Source organism: Corythoichthys intestinalis, chromosome 5, assembly GCF_030265065.1.
Source record: "Corythoichthys intestinalis isolate RoL2023-P3 chromosome 5, ASM3026506v1, whole genome shotgun sequence".
In the NCBI taxonomy this organism is placed as follows: domain Eukaryota; kingdom Metazoa; phylum Chordata; class Actinopteri; order Syngnathiformes; family Syngnathidae; genus Corythoichthys; species Corythoichthys intestinalis.
The window spans coordinates 52,321,194-52,339,822 of NC_080399.1; the positions used below are offsets into that span (position 1 = coordinate 52,321,194).

Genomic DNA, 18,629 nt, shown 5'->3' on the forward strand with positions numbered 1-18,629 from the left:
GTGTTCGTTTGCCGATGTACCAATGGTGACTGGCAAAATCATCTGGCACCTGCTTGCTGCCCATGCTGCTCCTTAAAAGCAGTGTTGATTGTGATGAGCTGCAGGTGCGCTCCCAGGTCTGCCAAGGTTGAACTCATGCCACATAAAACAGGAAGTGTAACAACAATAAAAGCCAGTAGAGGGGAGTGTGGGCTAGGACCACCACACTGGGAATTCAATGGCTGCTTTCACACATGCTGCGTCCTGGGTAAGTCCCGGACATTATACCAGGACGTGACCCGGTTAATGTCCGCGCCATAGCCGTGTCAGTCGATGCGAGACATTTCCTTCACAAATAAGGGGTACCCGTTTAAAACCCGGGAATTAACCGGAGATCAGGTATGTGTGAAAGGGGCTTTAATGTTATCTGTTGCGATATATATCAATATAGAAATATGAGTTATGTAAAATGAAAATCTATTTAAAGGGGTATACCCAAAGTTTGGATGGTAAGAGGCGGGTTGCTAGGTTTGCTACATCCACCTCTGAGATTCATGGCCTGCCACTGTAACACCAAATGCATGGCATTCACCTGCCTTTAAATGACACAACTTATTGGTCCTGGACCGGGGTCGGCAACCCGTGTTTTGAGAGCTGCATGCGTCTTTTTAACGCTGCCCTATTGGCTCCCTGGTGCATTAAAAAAATGTTCGAAAATGGAAAAAGATGGTTGAGGGAAATATATTTTTTCTTTTGACATGGTTTCAGAAGGAGGACAAAAATGACACAAACATTCTTAACGTTTTCCAATGCTGTAAAAATGTGTAGAAAAAATACTAAATTTCAAAATTGCAGTCAACCAAGATTTGCATCATAGCCTGCGACACACGTTTCTATCAGCAGGGTGGCATGCCAGGCAGGTGGTTATTGTAAACAAACCAGCAGCCGAGTACCCATTTGGGAGTGAGAGAAAAAGTGTGATTGTATTACTTTTGAAGAACTTAGAGGAGTGCAAAAATAGATTTAAGAAGTGGATTGCATCGCCAAACTCGCCTACTGCTGCATGTTGTGTTGCAACCCAGATGGTGAGTACACGATGGAGACATTCATCAACATATCAAAACACCTATTTATTGACTTCAAAAACAAAACCGAGATAGTAAAGAAAATGGAAGACATGCCCAGATAAGGGGGATTTTATGCACGTTTCATTTTGCGTTTTTCGAAACCTCAAAATAAAAATGACATCAAAAACCGAATTTTTTTATTGCGTTTCTACAATTTCATAAAATCAATTAAATAATTCATTAATACTGTAATGAAGTTAAACTTGAGGTGGCATCATACAACAGAGTAGTCACGTGGTACGTTGCATGCACTGTAGGGAAAATAAACATTAAATCATAAAGGCTCATTATGTATTTTTAGCCGACTTAGTCATTTTTATAGTAGGCTAATATAGCTAATACAGATCCATACAGCATGTGTTGCCGTCATTATTGGACTTGTTTAAGTCTTTTAATTTTTTGTGGCTCCAGACATATTTGTTTTTTGTTCTTTTGGTCCAATATGGCTCTTTCAACATTTTCGGTTGCCGACCCCTTTCCTTGACGCACCCTACCTATTTGAAGCAGTTTTACCACTTTGCAACTTCAATTTGCCTCCCAAAAAAAAAAAAAAAAGATTGGGCTCAAAATAACCACCAATTCTTTAAAATCATCAAGATCTTTTCTGACTTGCCTGAAATAAAAGACAAAGGGTCTGAATTAACTAACTTTTAAACTTTATGTAAACGGAAAATGGTGTCTAGTTTGACTCAAGAGCTCAAGAGCATTTCATTTCATCTTCCGTTCTGGGCACTAGGCAAGTTATACACTGAATTGGTTGTCAACCAATGAAATGCAAATGTTATGTATATATCGCGAGTCCTCGGGTTTCAAGTTGAAAAATGTATTAGAAAGCCAATAAAAATGTTGTTGGATTAATCATATGACTTGCAAATGTCCACCAGAGGCTTTCAGCAAAACACCTTTCTCTTAAAACATTTTAGCACAGCAATAACATTCATTTTCAGTATTTCTCACTTTAGCACCAGTTTAAGAAAACTACTTCATAATACCAAATTGAATGATACCAAGTTTGGTAAAAGAACTTTGTTGCTATGCTCAATGTGAATGATGAATGATTGTAGAAATAACTTAATTCTGTCTTTGAAGAATTGTAGGCTCTAAAGAATATGAAAATATTAGGTGTACCAAATAATGCTGAAGATAAAATCATGGCAAATTTCATGTTTTCAGCAACAAACAAATGTAGTCAATTACGAACCAATAAAATTGCAGACGAAACATGTTGTTTTCCTCAGTCTCATTCAAAAAAAGAGGAAAATGAGTGTAGGAAACAAAGGATGGCTGACTACAAACACTTTCTGGGGAAACTTAATGAAATGTCGATGGGAACCCGGGAGCCAGAGTTTGAGAACATAAAACAAGAGAGGAGGATTAACCGGTCTTTGTTGAAGTGTGTGTAGAGAAGGATGTGAGCATCGAGATTTTAAAGGGTTGGAATGAGAAAGCAGGACCTTCTATTTTCAGGGTCATATATAATGAATAACACCACTGCTAGCTCCTCTCTGCAGAACCAAGCAAACGAGAAGGGGAGCTACAGGGGGGAAGGGAGATGAGAAAGGGTGAGGACCATCCATCTTTGACAAGGATCCCTTCTTTGGACACGGACAGCTGCGAGATTAAAACATTCATTAAAACGACTGTCTCCTTTCTCGTATCCTTCTGTCCCTTGTTGCCACTGTCTATGTATTAGGATGAATGGGAAGTTTTATTTTTTCTTGTGAACAATGACTCGTCGCAACAGTTCCATAAGAGACACTGGGGGTCAACAAAAAAGTTTAACCTTGGAAGAAAAATAAATAAATCAATAAATAAAAAGGAAATGTAATTCTTGCTGCCCATTTCTTACAGGCATGGCGTCGATATGATACAGACCGCAGTGGCTACATTGAAGCAAATGAATTAAAGGTTTGTATTTCACTTGAATAACTATTCAACAATAGCATGGTGGAAATTCCACTCAACACATTTGCAACCATTACAAATTGTAAACTCTTCTTTGTCTCTACTACACCTCATCTACTCGTTTTTATGAGCTAAGCACTCAGACCAAGCTGAAATAGCCAGCGCCTTTCATCATTTACTGTACATCTTTAAATCATTGTCTGTTTATCGTTTTTTTTCTTTTTCTTTAATGCCACTGAGTCTGTTTTTTATTTTCCTTTGCTCGTAAGCCTAAAAATATTGAACTCAATGTTTGGATTAGTATGCATGTATGTTTCTGTTATGAGACCCCATAGCTGTTTACCTAATAAAATAGTGAGCAAAGCATGCTACAGAAACAATCTCCTTCATTTACTTGTGTTTGTATGCATAGTATTCAGAGTATGTGTTGTGTTATTTAAACAGCAAAAGACATTCATGTTTAAACTATATCGATATTATCGGCCGTCCGATAATGTCAGCCGACAAAAGATTTTAGACTCATATGGGATAATATCAATATCAGGCTTGCACCTGTAGGCACCCTGGTTTATAAATTAATGCACTAGCCTGCAGCTTTTGTGCATGGTCAGATCACAGCTAAGTACAGTACCTGTGCCTAGTGTGACCTTCAGATGTCTCCAAACTAATTTGCTTGGGATTTGTTAAGTGAAGTAAAGATCCTTATCACTCATGAGACTCAAATGAAAATGAACTATGAATAAAAAATAATGAATTATAAACTCATCACATATAACTACTATGTCACCATAAAGAAGTAATCACGAAGAAAAGTAACTAAACACAGAGTTTTAATTAAAAATCTGTGTAAAAGCCCAGCAAAAAGTATTTTGGGAATTGTTGTTGCATTGGCTCGTCCTCATGCATTGAAGTTCTTCGTTGTAGTGACAGAAGGCAGTGCTGGTAGGTGGTAATGCATGAGGTAATAGAGGCCTGCATTGGGAGTCATGAAGGAAAGTTCTGGTCCAAACGAGATTTCAAGTTAGTGGCTGAAGGCGAGCATTCAAGTAATGCAAGTAATGCAATCAGTCTGCAACAGCATGTTTTCTTGTTAATTACTGATACATTTACACTTTGAAACTTCATTGTAAATGTCCAGATATTTTAAATAGGTTGATTTACCTATCAAGTACCTCGAACACCACCTCGACAATATTGTCCCGCCCACCTATCTTGGGAATAAAAAAAAAAAAAAGAAAAAAAATCCATCAAATGATTTTATTTTCACTTACCCATGGATCCTATGGTTGCCTGCCTGTATTTGTAATTAGTTGGCACCTCCACATTACTAAAGCATCCATTTGGGCATAAGAATACAATTATCAATAATATGTTAAGTCCATGACTGCATATATCAGTGTCGATTTGATATCGGTACTGCATTTTTGAGTTGCGAACAACATTGGGATATCAGTTATCGGTTAAGTCTTTATCGGACAACACTAGTTTAAACCACTCACGAACAGCAAGGCAAGGTAAATCTATTTGTATAGCACAATTCGACACAAGGTACTAAAGTGCTTTACATCACATAAAAAACAAAATCACAAATAAATTGATATTTAAAGTCACATTAAATCATCAAGACGGATAAAAAACAATTAGTTGAAACACAAAATAGAAATCAAACAAAAAATAATAAAAAGCTACAGTCATCAATTTGAACTATATGGGCAGTCATGAATACGGTGTGAGAAGCAATTGCATCTTTAGTCCTAATTTAAAAGAGCTAACGGTTTGAGCATATTTCAGAGGTTACGGTAACTTGTTCCAAATGTAAATAGCAAAATAACTGAATGCTGCCTCACACTGCTTGGTTCTTGTAATTGAAACACACAAGCAGACCAGTTCCAGACAACCTTAAGGGTCTAGATGCTTCATAGGGGTCAAACAAATCAGGCATGTATTTTAGTTCAAGGCCATTTAGTGTTTTGCAGACAAACATCCATATTTTATAGTCTATCCTTTGACTCACAGGAAGCCAGAGAAATTATTTCATAACCAATGTAATATGGTCCAGTTTCCTTGTATTTTTAATGGCTCTTGCAGCAGCATTCTGTATTAGCTCCAGCTTCCTGATTGATTTTTGTTAAGAACTGTAAAAATCCCATTGCAATAGTTCAATCTACAAAAAAGGAATAGCGATAAACATCCAATCCATTTGGTCGCTGACTGCCCTCCAAGTCAAAATACAGGGTAAGACAATAATAATAATAAATAATAAAAACGGGAACTTTTTAACAATTCAATAAATCCAAGAGTGACGGAAGAAAAACTTTTAATCCAGTGTAATTGAAACCTTAAAACAACCAATTTAAGAAACAATTATGGATTTTAATTTTAAAATTCCATCCTTTAAATGGCGTCCTCCTGCATGAATGCATCCTTGAAATCTGTCTTTGACCACTTAAAAAAAAAAAAAAAAATGCGTATTGGCAGTAAACAATGTGCCATTTTAGTAACCACTGTGAAGTCAGGATGAAATTCACAGTATCCCAGCTCAGATAAAGAATCAATTAGGAATCTCATTTCAAGAATACATTTGTACAGGAGGAGGCCATTTAAAGGACATCATTAGAAAAAAAAAAATCCATCATTGTTTCTTAAATTGCATGTTTTAAGGTCTCAAATACTATTATTAAAATATTTTTTTCTCCATCACTCTTGATTTTATTGGATTGATTAAAAGTTGGCGTTGTTTTTTTTTTGTCTTCTTTTTTTTTTTTTTTTTTTTTAAATCACCCGGTATAATAAGGCGAGAAAACAATTACTGTAATTTTTGTTCTATAACCACAACTTTTTCCGTCACCTTTGAACCTTGCTGTTTATAGTCCAGTGCAGCTTGCATACGACAATAGTTTTCTTATAAAATTTGCTTTACGATAATTGCCTTAAAAATAACACACAATAAAATGTTTGCCTGGAGGCAAACATTTTTTACTTTGTATTTTTGTACTGCATGTTTGCTGTTCTTATTTAAAAGCAATTAATTTTATTTTGTATAGGAAAAAAATACTTAAATTTTGCAAAGAAAAGCCCCCAACTGCAGGGAAAAAAACGGCCATTTCATTAGCTATTCCAGGGGTCGGCAGCCCAAAATGTTAAAACAGCCATATTGGACCAAAAAACAAAATCAAATGTCTGGAGCCGCAAAAATTAAAAGCCTTAAATAAGCCTAATAGTAAAAGCAACACATGCTGTATGTATCTCTATAACCTATATTAGCCTACTATCTAAATTACAAAAAACACATGAAACAAAATACATAATGAGCCTTCATGAGTTAATGTTTAATTTCCCTGCAGTGCATCCAACGCACAACGTGACAACTCTGTTGTATAATTCCACCTTAAGTTTAACTTCATTACAATATTAATGAATTGTTTCATTGCTTTTATAAAATTATAGAAATGCAATAAAAATCTGATTTTTGATGTCAATTTTATTGTGAGGTTTCGAAAAACAATAAAATGGAATGTGCATAACGTGCCCCTTATCTGGGCATGTCTTTGATTTTCTTTATTATTTCGGTTTTGTATTTGAAGTCTGCAAATAGGTGCTCTGATATGTTGATGAATGTCTCCTTCATGTACAAAACTTACCATCTGTGAACGGTTTTCCACGCTTTATTATCTCCTGGGTTGCAACAAAACATGCAGCAGTAGTGGAGTTTGGCAATGCAATCCACTCTTTAAACCTATTTTTGTGCTCCTCTAAGTTCTTCAGAAGTAATGGAATCGTATATTCGTACTCTCTCACACCCAACCGGGTACTCGGCTGCCAGTTTAAATAACGACCATAACACACACTATATGAACACTATACAAATACCCTGGCTGGCAGTGAATGAGAAAAAGGATCCAGAAATATTATATTTTTATGTGTCTGTGTGTTCAGGGCTTTCTGTCGGACCTCTTGAAGAAGGCTAACAGACACTACGATGAGCAGAAGCTTATGGAATACACACAAACCATAGTAAGGGACCATCCAGTATGTGAACACTTTCAAACAAAAGATGGTCATGTTTATTTTACATAGATAATGTATATATATTTTTTAATCATTAAACTTGTGATTAACTCATTCACTACCAAAACATATACAACGTTAGTTGTATTGAGTTCATTTTGCCTACACTTATAGATTAGTCAAAATGTTTCTTTTATCCCAGACAATAGAAGTTGATTTAATTACCTGACATGTTTCGGTGAACACTTCTGGCTGTATCCATCAGCTGATAAAGACACCAACACCAGAGACCCTCTGATGAAGGCGGAAGTGTTCGCCGAAACATGTCAGGTAATTGAATCACTTACTATTGTCTGGGATAAAAGAAAAGTTTTGACCAACATATACAGTATTGTTTGGAATAGAATAGAATAGAATAGAATAGAATAGAATAGAATAGAATAGAATAGAATAGAATAGAATAGAATAGAATAGAATAGTCCTTTATTGTCATTATAAAGTTGTACAATGAAATTGTGGAGCATCACTCTTTACAGAGCATGATAAGTTAAAATCTCGTAAGTATAAAAGTATAATAAATATATATATAAAATGTGTCCTATGTTCAGGCAGTACAAATAATCAAAGGGAAGTAGCAACAATTTGAATTTTAGACAGTGAAGGCATTGAATATTGCATGTTAATATTGCACGTAAGTAAATGTTGCACAGAGAATATGTGTGAATAGAAGTGAAGTAGCAGCAGTTTGACAGTGAACGCATTGAAAATTGCATGTTAATATTGCACGTAAGTAAATATTGTATATAGAATATTGCATGTAAATGAATATTGGATATTAGGTGATGTGGTGGGACATATGCAAGATGAGGGTGAACATAGCTTTGGCAAACAAACTGTTCCTCAGTCTGTTTTTGCTTTCAAACACCTACAGCATCTCACAGAGGGGAGCAGCTCAAACAGATAATATAATAAAAGATGGGAATTTAATTCTAATCTATTCCGTGGCGCTTGAAAGAAGGGGATGTCTTCTGACATAATGTTTGGTTGTGAATGAGTTAAATACAGCTCCAGTAATTTCAAAACAAGACAGGTAATATAAATAAAACAAGTCTTCTCTCAATGAATAGTGATCTTAGTGTACATTTTAGTCTTGGGAATTCCATTGTTCGCCTGAGTGCTCTGGGCAGCTCGTGTCCTGCAGGTTATATGTTTACAACCCAGATGTGCTAACATCTGCTACTTCTTGGAGGCCCTAGAGGTGACCTGACCTCATTTGGTGAAGCAAGTTGCTGATTACACATGACTTCACTCTGTTACATCACTTATGTGCAAATCTCTTATAAGGACCTTCATGAGAATAACCCCCAACTATAATGTATTGCAAAACTATGGTGTTTAAATTCTAGCTGGCGGCGTATTTCAGCATTATTTAAAGGGACTATAGGGGATTTTTAGAGGTAATTTAAAATACTTTTGTAGTCCATGCCTGACCCACCAATGCCCAGATGAATACACAGAGCCCTGAAATTTTTACTGAGACTACCCCAAAAAGCCCTTTATATTACTTTCGATAGAGAGACTTCGCGTCAAACACTTTGGGCGAACATGCGCCTGTGCAGGTCCACGCACATCCCCTTAACAATCCTCCGCCTAGTTTCCGCTTGGCAGAAACACCTTTCTAACCCACTTAAGACTTGCTACTGTTTTTACGTTTCTGCTGCTGATTTGATGTGCCAAACGCTCATTACTTTATATTTGTGCTGGTGCAAGCATGCTCCCCATGCAAAAGCTGCTTTAGGCATAAGGTGGCAGTCATGAGTAAAAAAGTGACAAACTCTGTATAGTCCCTTTAAACACATACTGTACAAATGACTCTTTGTAAACTTTCAAGTCTGATGTGAAACAGCACTACTCACCGTTGAAAAACAATTAGGTTGTCCCTTTATTGGCCGTCTGTGCAAAGTTGTAGATGCAATTTAAAAAGTAGAAAATATAGACTTTTTATCTTACGTTTCAATTTTATATCATACTGACTACATTAGCTTATGAATAACCTGCCATCCTGTCATTCGCTTCTGTCTCTCCCCATCTCTGCTGCGCTTTGTAGCTCAGGATGTTTGATCTCAATGGAGATGGAAAACTAGGCCTTTCAGAGATGGCAAGGTAATGTGCAATTTCACTTCCCTCAGGTTAGGTTGAATCCATTGTCTGCATCTTGATACAAATGAAAACCATTTTCCCCATTGATTAAATACATCACTTTCGCAGACTCCTACCTGTTCAGGAGAATTTCTTGCTTAAATTCCAGGTATTGTACGACACACACCAAAGAGAAATAGGCTTCCTCCTGTATATGAATTACATTATGCATTTTTAACTTTAAGTGAAAGTTAAGCATTCTTCTTATTTTAAAAGGGTGTCAAGCTGACCAGTGAGCAGTTCAATGCAATCTTTGCATACTACGACAAGGTATGTTATAAAACAAAATTTAAATGTACTTCATGATTGGGCAAGAACATTTTTAAATGATAAAAATGGATTCACTTTTTGTTTGGAACAACTAATAAGGGGAATTCAAAGGGCCCTATAGGTTACTCCGCATCAACACTCAAAGATGTTGATTGCTTTTGGCACCTTAACTTTTATCTAACCAATTCACAAGACACTTTCACCCATCTGTTGTCATCTAAAACACTGTAAAGGAGCAAAATGTCAGTCCAACATGGTGACACCATCTTGAAACGACAATGCCATCAAGGCTCGATAGTTTTGGCTATTCCGTAAGCCTCTACTGTTAAAATATTCACCGTTCTGTGGTAGAGTGATCGTGGGACGGAAGTAAAGAAACGTTGGTAGCTTGCGTAGAGTTAAGCTCAATCCTAAAAATATCAGGCTCAATCATGCACAGACAACAAGCATGTGCTCAAGAGGACAAGTGATAAGATTCGAGCACCCATGGAAATTAAGGCACTTCTGTCACGTCTTATTAAATATCTATACAAAAAATAAGACCGGTAGCATGTTCACAAGAAGCACTGACTGCTGCTGCCACTGATTCTGTCAACAGGGCACAGTGTGTCTCGTTAGTTAAACCCTAACAAGGCTCACAGCCAGAGCCCCAAATTAAGTCTCAATGCATGATGGCACACAATAATGGCTGAGTGCTTGACACATGTTGCTCTGGTTTCTCACGACTCGACTTGACCAGATGTCTCCTTGAATCCAAACAGAAAGTTTTCGTTTTTCAAAAGCTTGTGCATTTCAGTTAAAACTCTGGGAAGCATCTCTGCAAACAATAAATAATCATTTGTGAATACAAATAAATCTTCAGACGTTCAAATTGTATACAGAGAAAATGGACATGACATGATTTGTGATTTGAGTTGAAAAACCTTCATTTTTGGTCAGGTGTGAAAACCCAATTGTAATTATCGTTGACAGATATACTCTACATTCATGATCAGACATTAATTATTGAATATGAAGAAATACTTTCATTTAAGAGTGTCATTGAAGGCTCTCAAGCAAGCATTAAAACAGCACACGTGTTTCTGCTACCTTGTTTCAGGATGGTAACGGCTACATTGACGAGCAGGAGTTAGACGCCCTGCTACGCGACCTTTGCCAAACCAACAAGACGGTGAGACAGAGTAGTCCGACCAGTTTGTGCAGGTGCACCAGTAGCCAAGGTTGTCAGATTGGAGAGATAGTCTCCGAACCCAAACAAACATTTATAAATTGATATGATCTTAACCGCTTAAAGAGTGCAAAAAACAAGGAAATTATTCCAAATAAAAAAATGTATTTGGATGAAATTATCCATTCCACAAGGGCTGTCAACAGACTTGCAGGAGGCCGGGGACAAGAGACAATTATAGGGCCCCCTCACTCCCAGCCTTACATTATTTTGATCATTCTCTGTAAAAGATAGGTCTTCATTACTACTAATACATCAACAACATCAACAACAACAGCATTCATAATTAATGCAGACTGACTTACACACGCCCCCTACCGATCTGCGGCTGCTGTGCTGAGTGGGACCCGGGACGCGCCCCCTCCTCAGCTCTGACTGTGGGCTGCCTAACAGCTCCCTGTCTCTCCCTGACAGGCTCCTCTGCTGTTCCACTGCTGCTCGTTTGTCCTGTTTTGGTGATGGATTCGTATCAGGGCATGCTATAATACACAGTGGGTTGTAAACCCAAGATAAATCCAGCCGCTGGACCCAAGTCTGTTCAGTCTCGTGCTCACCACAGACTAACATATTTCCCTGATCTCTCATCACCTTCTCTCTCCTCGGCTCAACGTGAGCAGCATTTCTTGTCATACCGCAGCTCAATAGGCTACAAGCGGCCGGTGATAGACTCTAGGCTTTGGTCACGGTGATTGTGAATATAAACGTTCAGGGTTAGCGGCTGTTGTTCACTTACCGACATTACTGTCCACAGTCAACTCTGGCCCCAATTCTCTGGCTTCTTGTCCTCCTTTCAAAAACTTCATAATTTTTTTTCTCGTTCAACTCTATGATCTTCATCCCTTTTTCTTTTTCTTTTCTACGCACCCGATTTATGACGACTCGCCATGTTTAGCGTTTATAAGAATGACAGATTTTAATTTCCCGCTTGAGGGCACGTACGAAGTGTAGCCTTGAGTGCGCCATTCTCTGCTAAGACAAAAGGGGTGGGGGGTTGTCCAAAAAAATGAAAAAAATATTTACAGTGGAGCAAATAAATATTTAGTCAACCACTAATTGTGCAAGTTCTCCCACTTGAAAATATTAGAGAGGCCTGTAATTGTTAACATGAGTAAACCTCAACCATGAGAGAAAGAATGTGGGGAAAAAAAAACAGAAAATCACATTGTTTGATTTTTAAAGAATTTATTTGCAAATCATAGTGGAAAATAAGTATTTGGTCAATTCCAAAAGTTCATCTCAATACTTTGTTATGTACCCTTTGTTGGCAATAATGGAGGCCAAACGTTTTCTGTACCTCTTCACAAGCTTTTCAAACACTGTTGCCAGTATTTTGGCCCATTCCTCCATGCAGATCTCCTCTAGAGCAGTGATGTTTTGGGGCTGTCGTTGGGCAACATGGACTTTAAACTCCCTCCACAGATTTTCAATTGGGTTGAGATCTGGAGACTGGCTGGGCCACTCCAGGACCTTGAAATGCTTCTTACGAAGCCACTTCTTTGTTGCCCTGGCTATGTGTTTGGGATCATTGTCATGATGAAAGACCCAGCCACGTCTCATCTTCAATGCACTTGCTGATGGAAGGAGATTTTCACTCAAAATCTCTCGATACATTGCCCTATTAATTCTTTCCTTTACACAGATCAGTCGTCATGGTCCCTTTGCAGAAAAACAGCCCCAAAGCATGAAGTTTCCACCCCAATGCTTTTCAGTGGGTATAGTGTTCTTCGGATGCAATGCAGTATTCTTTCTCCTCCAAAGACGAGAAACTTTATTTCTACCAAAAAGTTCTATTTTGGTTTAATCTGACCATAAAACATTCACCCAGTCCTCTTCTGGATCATCATTTCAAATGCTCTGTAGCGAACCGCAGACGGGCCTGGACGTGTACTTTCTTCAGCAGGGGGACACGTCTGGCAGTTCAGGATTTGAGTCCCTGGCAGCGTATTGTGTTACTGATAGTAGCCTTTGTTACCGTGGTCCCAGCTCTTTATAGGTCATTCACTAGGTCCCCCCGTGTGGTTCTGGGATTTTTGCTCACCGTTCTTTTTATCATTTTGACGCGACGGGGTGAGATCTTGCATGGAGCCCCAGATCGAGGGAGATTATCAGTGGTCTTGTATGTCTTCCATTTTCTAATAATTGCTCTGACAGTTGATTTCTTTACACAAAGCGTTTTACCTATTGCAGATTCAGTCTTCCCAGCCTGGTGCAGGTCTACAATTTTGTCTCTGGTGTCCTTCGACAGCTCTTTGGTCTTGGCCATAGTGGAGTTTGGAGTGTGACTGACTGAAGTTATGGACAGGTGTATTTTATACCGATAATGAGTTAAAACAGGTGCCATTAATACAGGTAACGAGTGGAGCCTCATTAGTCCTCGTTAGAAGAAGTTAGACCTCTTTGACAGCCAGAAATCTTGCTTGTTTGTAGGGGACCAAATACTTATTTTCTACTCTAATTTGGAAATAAATTCTTTAAAAATCAAACAATGAGATTTTCAATTTTTTTTTTCCACATTCTGTCTCTCATGGTTGAGGTTTACCCATGTTGACAATTACTGGCCTCTCTAATCTTTTCAAGTAGGAGAACTTGCACTTGGTGGTTGACTAAATACTTATTTGCCCCACTGTATTTGAATTATTTAATATGTTAACGTTTTTAAGTATATATCGAGTAGAAGATAATATTTAATCAGAAAATGATTTAAATAAAAAAGAAATGTGTGAATGTACAGTAAAATAAATTAAGGGTCATTCAGGGGCCCCTATGGTCCTGAGGCCCGGTAAAACATACCCGGTTGCCCCCCCGTCCCCGACGGGCTTGCATTCCACTATATTTCATGTATACTTGGGAGTTGCACCGACAACATCCTAACTTGTGACACCATCTCTTGTCCTCTAGGAGGCAGACTTGCAGAACCTGACCGGCTACAAGCGGAGCATCATGAGTCTTTCTGATGGAGGGAAGCTCTACCGCGGAGAGCTTGAAATCGTCCTCTGCAAGGAGCCACTTCAATGATTTACATTCCTTTCCTGCTGTCTATCCTTATTATATTGTTGTGCCTGCCCTTCTCTCCCGGTAAAACACTCACTTCCTTATACCTGGCAACAAAACACCAGGTGCATGTGCAGGACCGACCTCTCATCTTCTCCTAAAGCTATTACTTCCAAATGATAATAACTACAACATATCTCTTCGCCATAAAATGCTTGTTTTAGCAACCCGACCTATGAATCCGAAGAGGATCTTTTCTGAAACACCCAGCAAGACATTTTATGCCATTTGAAGACATTTGATTCTATGATAAAAGTTAACGTTCAATGTTCGTTTATGGCCAATACTGTTAATTGAAAAACTCAATAAAACATCTCAACATGAACAATGTTGTTTTTGTCTATACAAATGTTAGCCTAATTAATGATCAGTTGTCTACAGACAAGTTTCCGAGGTATTTCCGCTTTACTTCCTTATGTCTTCAAGCAACTTCCGTTTTAGAATTTTTCCATTCAAAACAACAAAGGGACTGGAGTAACATTACTCATCAAAATCCCTTAAAAAAGACAATTTGGAAATACCGCATCCATCTGCCATCATCGTGACATGGGAGGACAACAAGTTCATGAAGGCAGATGTGGAACCAAGCTCGTGCCGCCACAAAGTTGCCGCTGATGTTATGGAAGGTATGTTCTCCCTTTTCCTGCGTTTTCATGTGTCCTGTGTTAAAAAAATACAAAAGCTAACATCTTGCGCATGAAACGACTTGTTGCCTTTGATATTGTTTTACAATAATGATTATAATTATGATGATCTTCAATTTTATTTACTATAACTACTGTAACTGATGCTAGCCTATTGCTAATCAGTACGTGTAGATGGCACAATTATGTCAATGCTAAATGCAAGAGTTACAAGTTTTTTGTTTGTTTGTTTACAGCTGGAAACTGCTGTTAGGCAAGGTAAGACGACTTGTACTTTGACGGACATATATCGAGACTATGTTGGTTCTACTTTGATGATGGAAGGGCAACCGAGAGGCAGGGGCTGGGACAGACAGTGGCTCGACTCGCGGCGGACCGGCAGCTTGATTCCGATATCCAACAACGAGCTTTTTAACTGCAGCAATTTTAAGATACGCTATTGGAGCTGGAATTACCGAGGAGTGGGAAAAAGCCCGTTTGAATGCTGCTGAGGGTCTCGTAATTTTGGGTGAAAGTTTGGCTCCCTTAAGTTCTGCTGTCTGATAACATATTCCCCATATGCTCAACCTTCATTAATATTTTTCTAATCATTTTATAAATTGTGATTTATTGACCTGTTTTGCGCATGCACCAATGTTTTTAAATAAAACAAGAATGGAGTCATGTTGTCCAAATGTTTTACTGCGATCAATATCTGCAATAAAAAAGAATGACATACTATATTTGTGTATACTACATACCTTTTAGTATTTCCTTTTAACAACAACATCCGTGTCAGCCCTTCTGCATTCGGCAAATGTAATATAATTCGTGATTTCACCTCATTTTGGTGACTCAAGTGGCCGGCGTATCAATCATTCATCACGTCAACACAGTCTGACAGGTTGTTTTAACCCTTAAAGACCTGCAACATGAAGCAATTATCAGAGAATCCCAAAATTTGAAAAATAATGTCCTAATGAAACCTTTTTTTCAAATTTGTAAAAAGAAATGTCAAAATGAATATGTGTAATAAGCGCTCTAATATCTATAACCCTGGCTAAATCCTGTTTTTTTTTTCTCATGAAACCTGCAGATGCATGTGTTGACTGCATCCATCATTTTTTTTTCAAAAAGAAATGTCACAATTCTGAATTACTCTCAAAATCATGAACTTTTAGGTGTATCAAATGTGATACATTTGGCAATAAAGGATAATTTTGTCCACGAATGGTCAACGAAGTGATTAGAACAATCAAACAATCTCATCTGCGTCTCATCTACGTCGTGCTGAATCAATTTTTGAAGATTCCGTGAGTTCCTCTGATTTCATTTTGCAGTTTTAACTTTGTCAACACACTGCTCAATTCAATCATGATTTATATTGTTTTTTCTAAACCGGAAGTTCGGAGCAGACATTGTCCAAGATGGCCACGCCCATGTTTCACTCAGTAAACTTGTCTATACCCTCTTTCAATTGTCCTATTTAACTTTACTTACAGTACGTGCCAGAGATTCAAACCTCTTTGTTCAAAATTGTATCGCACAAAATATTAGCACAAGTCAAGCAGAAATGAGACCGTGGACCTGTGGCTATTGTTTCTGAGAACAGTCCAGCAACATTGCCCAAAATATGCGAGAAATAGTTTATTAGAAAACAATTATTAGCAATTAATTATAGACGTGTTATTACATGACCAGGTTCACTCGATCATGCAGAAGGTTGTCATTTCTTTTTTTAACACTGTAAGTACCGTTTTTTTTTCTTGGCTATAATAAAAGATCAGAAGGGCGTCAGATGACCCAGATACCAAACTGACTACTTGGCTTTTTCAAACAATAGACCACTCAAACAAGCAATCAGCATTCCCCTACACACTCCAGTGGAGTCGCTGCCTAGGGCGAGGGTTAGGTTAGTGAAGGGGGGGTTTCACTCTGGATAGCTGCAATTAGCATCTTGAATATTTGCAAATCCAGGGCTCCCTTGGCTTTCTCAAACACGCAGGAACATGGAGATGGCCAGATGCCGTGTTCTACAATATGCTTGACATGGCAGCGCTGAATTTATATGTGTTGTATCAGGCATGCACCGGAAGGCAACAAGGATGGATGGAGTTCTTGGTGGGTCTTGCAAAGAAATTGGCTCACTCTCATGTGGGCGCAAAGAAGGCGAGAAAAGGAAAAATTCCTTCTGCAACAACTTCCAACACCTAGCCCCGGGAAAAGGGCAAAGTGTCATATGTCACCACATAAATTTTTTTTCTTTTTTATTACATCATGCCTTGTTTATAGTTACTTTTGTTGTCTTTTCACATACTGTACATTTCCTTATAGAACAAAAAGCTTTTTTTGTGCAAAAAATGACTCGCGTTGTACGTCATCAGCCATCCATCATCAGCAATATGACAATTATAGCTCCATACATACAAGAAACAGTGTAACAAAATTGAGACAGCTGTTCTTTCTTAATGCTGTAATGTCAGACAGCCCTCTGCAACAAATCCCCAGCACAAAAAAAGTGCTCGGATATCTTCCCAATGTTGTAAAATCATGCACAATTTGATCACATTAGACAACCATAGTGAGCAGTTACCAAACCCTAAAACATACTGTAAAAAGATTGTCCACCCGATTGCCTGCCTGAGCGATCCACTGGCCGACAAAACCAAGGCAGCCCTGCCCTGCAAACACTCAAGATGCTAATTGGAGCAATCCAACCCTGTCGTTTTGCGAGTGTGAATGGGAATGACTAATGAGGACCTCAATACTCAAAAAAGATATGCTGATTAGAGTCAAATGACCCTTCTCTGGGTATAAAAGTGATTCGTATCAACTGATCCACCCTTGGTAGTTCTAGTCTAGTAAAGTCTTAAAACAGCAAGCAAAATTAACAGACATTAGAAGCAGAAAAGACGGCCCTTAGGTGAGATGATTATCTTTACGGAGTGGGATGTTGCACCAATAAATTCTAGTAAAACCTGTGCAATCGAGTTGACATGCTTCTAAAGTTTGAATTATACAGCAAGGATAGGAGCTCCCATCTTGTAGCGGAGCTGAGGCAAACCCACATTAATTAATCACAAATATTGAAAACTTTATGTGACATACAAATGCAGAATTAAAAATGTCCATCACTTCTAATGCCAAGAGAATTTAGCAGATGGGATGAATTATTTTACTTCTCAGTGACAACTCATTTTATAGATAACACCCTTCATGTAGGAACAGAAAAAAAAACATGCTACAGGAATTATTTTAGTTAAACAATATTAATCCAACTTGTAAATCTAACCATTTAACAGAAAAAAATAAGACTGAACAGTTTTATATTTGATAGTTGAACAAATCAGCAGACATTTTTGGCCTTTATACGACCAGAGGTTGTGAGTTCAACTCTGTCCTGATGAATTCATCTAAGTATCCTTGTAAATCTGAACATTTAAGTGAAAAAAATAAGATAAGTTTTATATTTGATAGTTCAACAGATCAGCAGGCATTTTTTGGCCTTTATATTGTGTATATTATGGTCAAAACAGGTAATCAACAGTCGACCTAGATTGCAAAATTGTGAAAATAAATAATAAATTACATAAATATACCATCTAACAAAAAATGGGTTTGGAGCACATCTTGTGGTGAGGTTAGGTATCGAACCCATCATCTTGTTTTCTGTTTTGAGCCTTACAACTAAATAAGCTACATACAATGAAGCTATGCGAACACACATATACAGATATTGAAAAATTGAAAATTCAATTATAACGTTCTCAAAAATATTTACAATCCACCCGTTCATTTGTTTGGACAATAGTTTTGAAAATAACAACTCCAAGCCTCGTTTTAATTGTTTCTACAGGACTTTATTGTCAAATTAAAAGTAATAATTGACTTTTATAATTAAATATTTCCAAGGTACCTTTCCATGCCTTGGCTTTTGCTGAAATGACGCACCTTCAATCTCCACATTTCACTGTCAGTAAAATAAGCTCCAAAAAATCTTGTCAGCTCCCTTGCATGCTGCCCTGCAGCCAAAAACATTGCATCAGTGCATGTTTTCTCAGAGAGTGCACATGCCATGTAGTCTGGGGCCAATTTCAAAACAAAAGCCTAAATTATAAATGAAAGCTTTTAAATAAAAACATACATACTGTCTATATTTTAGATTAAACTATTATTCTTCTACAACGTAGTTACAGAAGTCAAATGGTTGCCTGAGGGTTTATGTCCTATGACTTACAT

General features: G+C 37.8%; 1 protein-coding gene across 1 annotated transcript in view; it reads left to right on the forward strand.

The window, feature by feature from the left end:
- Nucleotides 1-14,086, forward strand: part of calb2a (calbindin 2a) — a 41,826-nt gene extending 27,740 nt beyond the window's left edge. The window contains exons 5-11 of the mRNA XM_057837573.1: nucleotides 2,958-3,014; nucleotides 6,948-7,025; nucleotides 9,127-9,182; nucleotides 9,288-9,327; nucleotides 9,435-9,488; nucleotides 10,588-10,659; nucleotides 13,615-14,086. Of these exons, the coding sequence (XP_057693556.1) occupies nucleotides 2,958-3,014; nucleotides 6,948-7,025; nucleotides 9,127-9,182; nucleotides 9,288-9,327; nucleotides 9,435-9,488; nucleotides 10,588-10,659; nucleotides 13,615-13,731 (474 nt within the window). The 3' untranslated portion in view covers nucleotides 13,732-14,086. The remainder of the gene's footprint in view (nucleotides 1-2,957; nucleotides 3,015-6,947; nucleotides 7,026-9,126; nucleotides 9,183-9,287; nucleotides 9,328-9,434; nucleotides 9,489-10,587; nucleotides 10,660-13,614) is intronic.
- The last annotated feature ends 4,543 nt before the right edge of the window (nucleotides 14,087-18,629 follow it).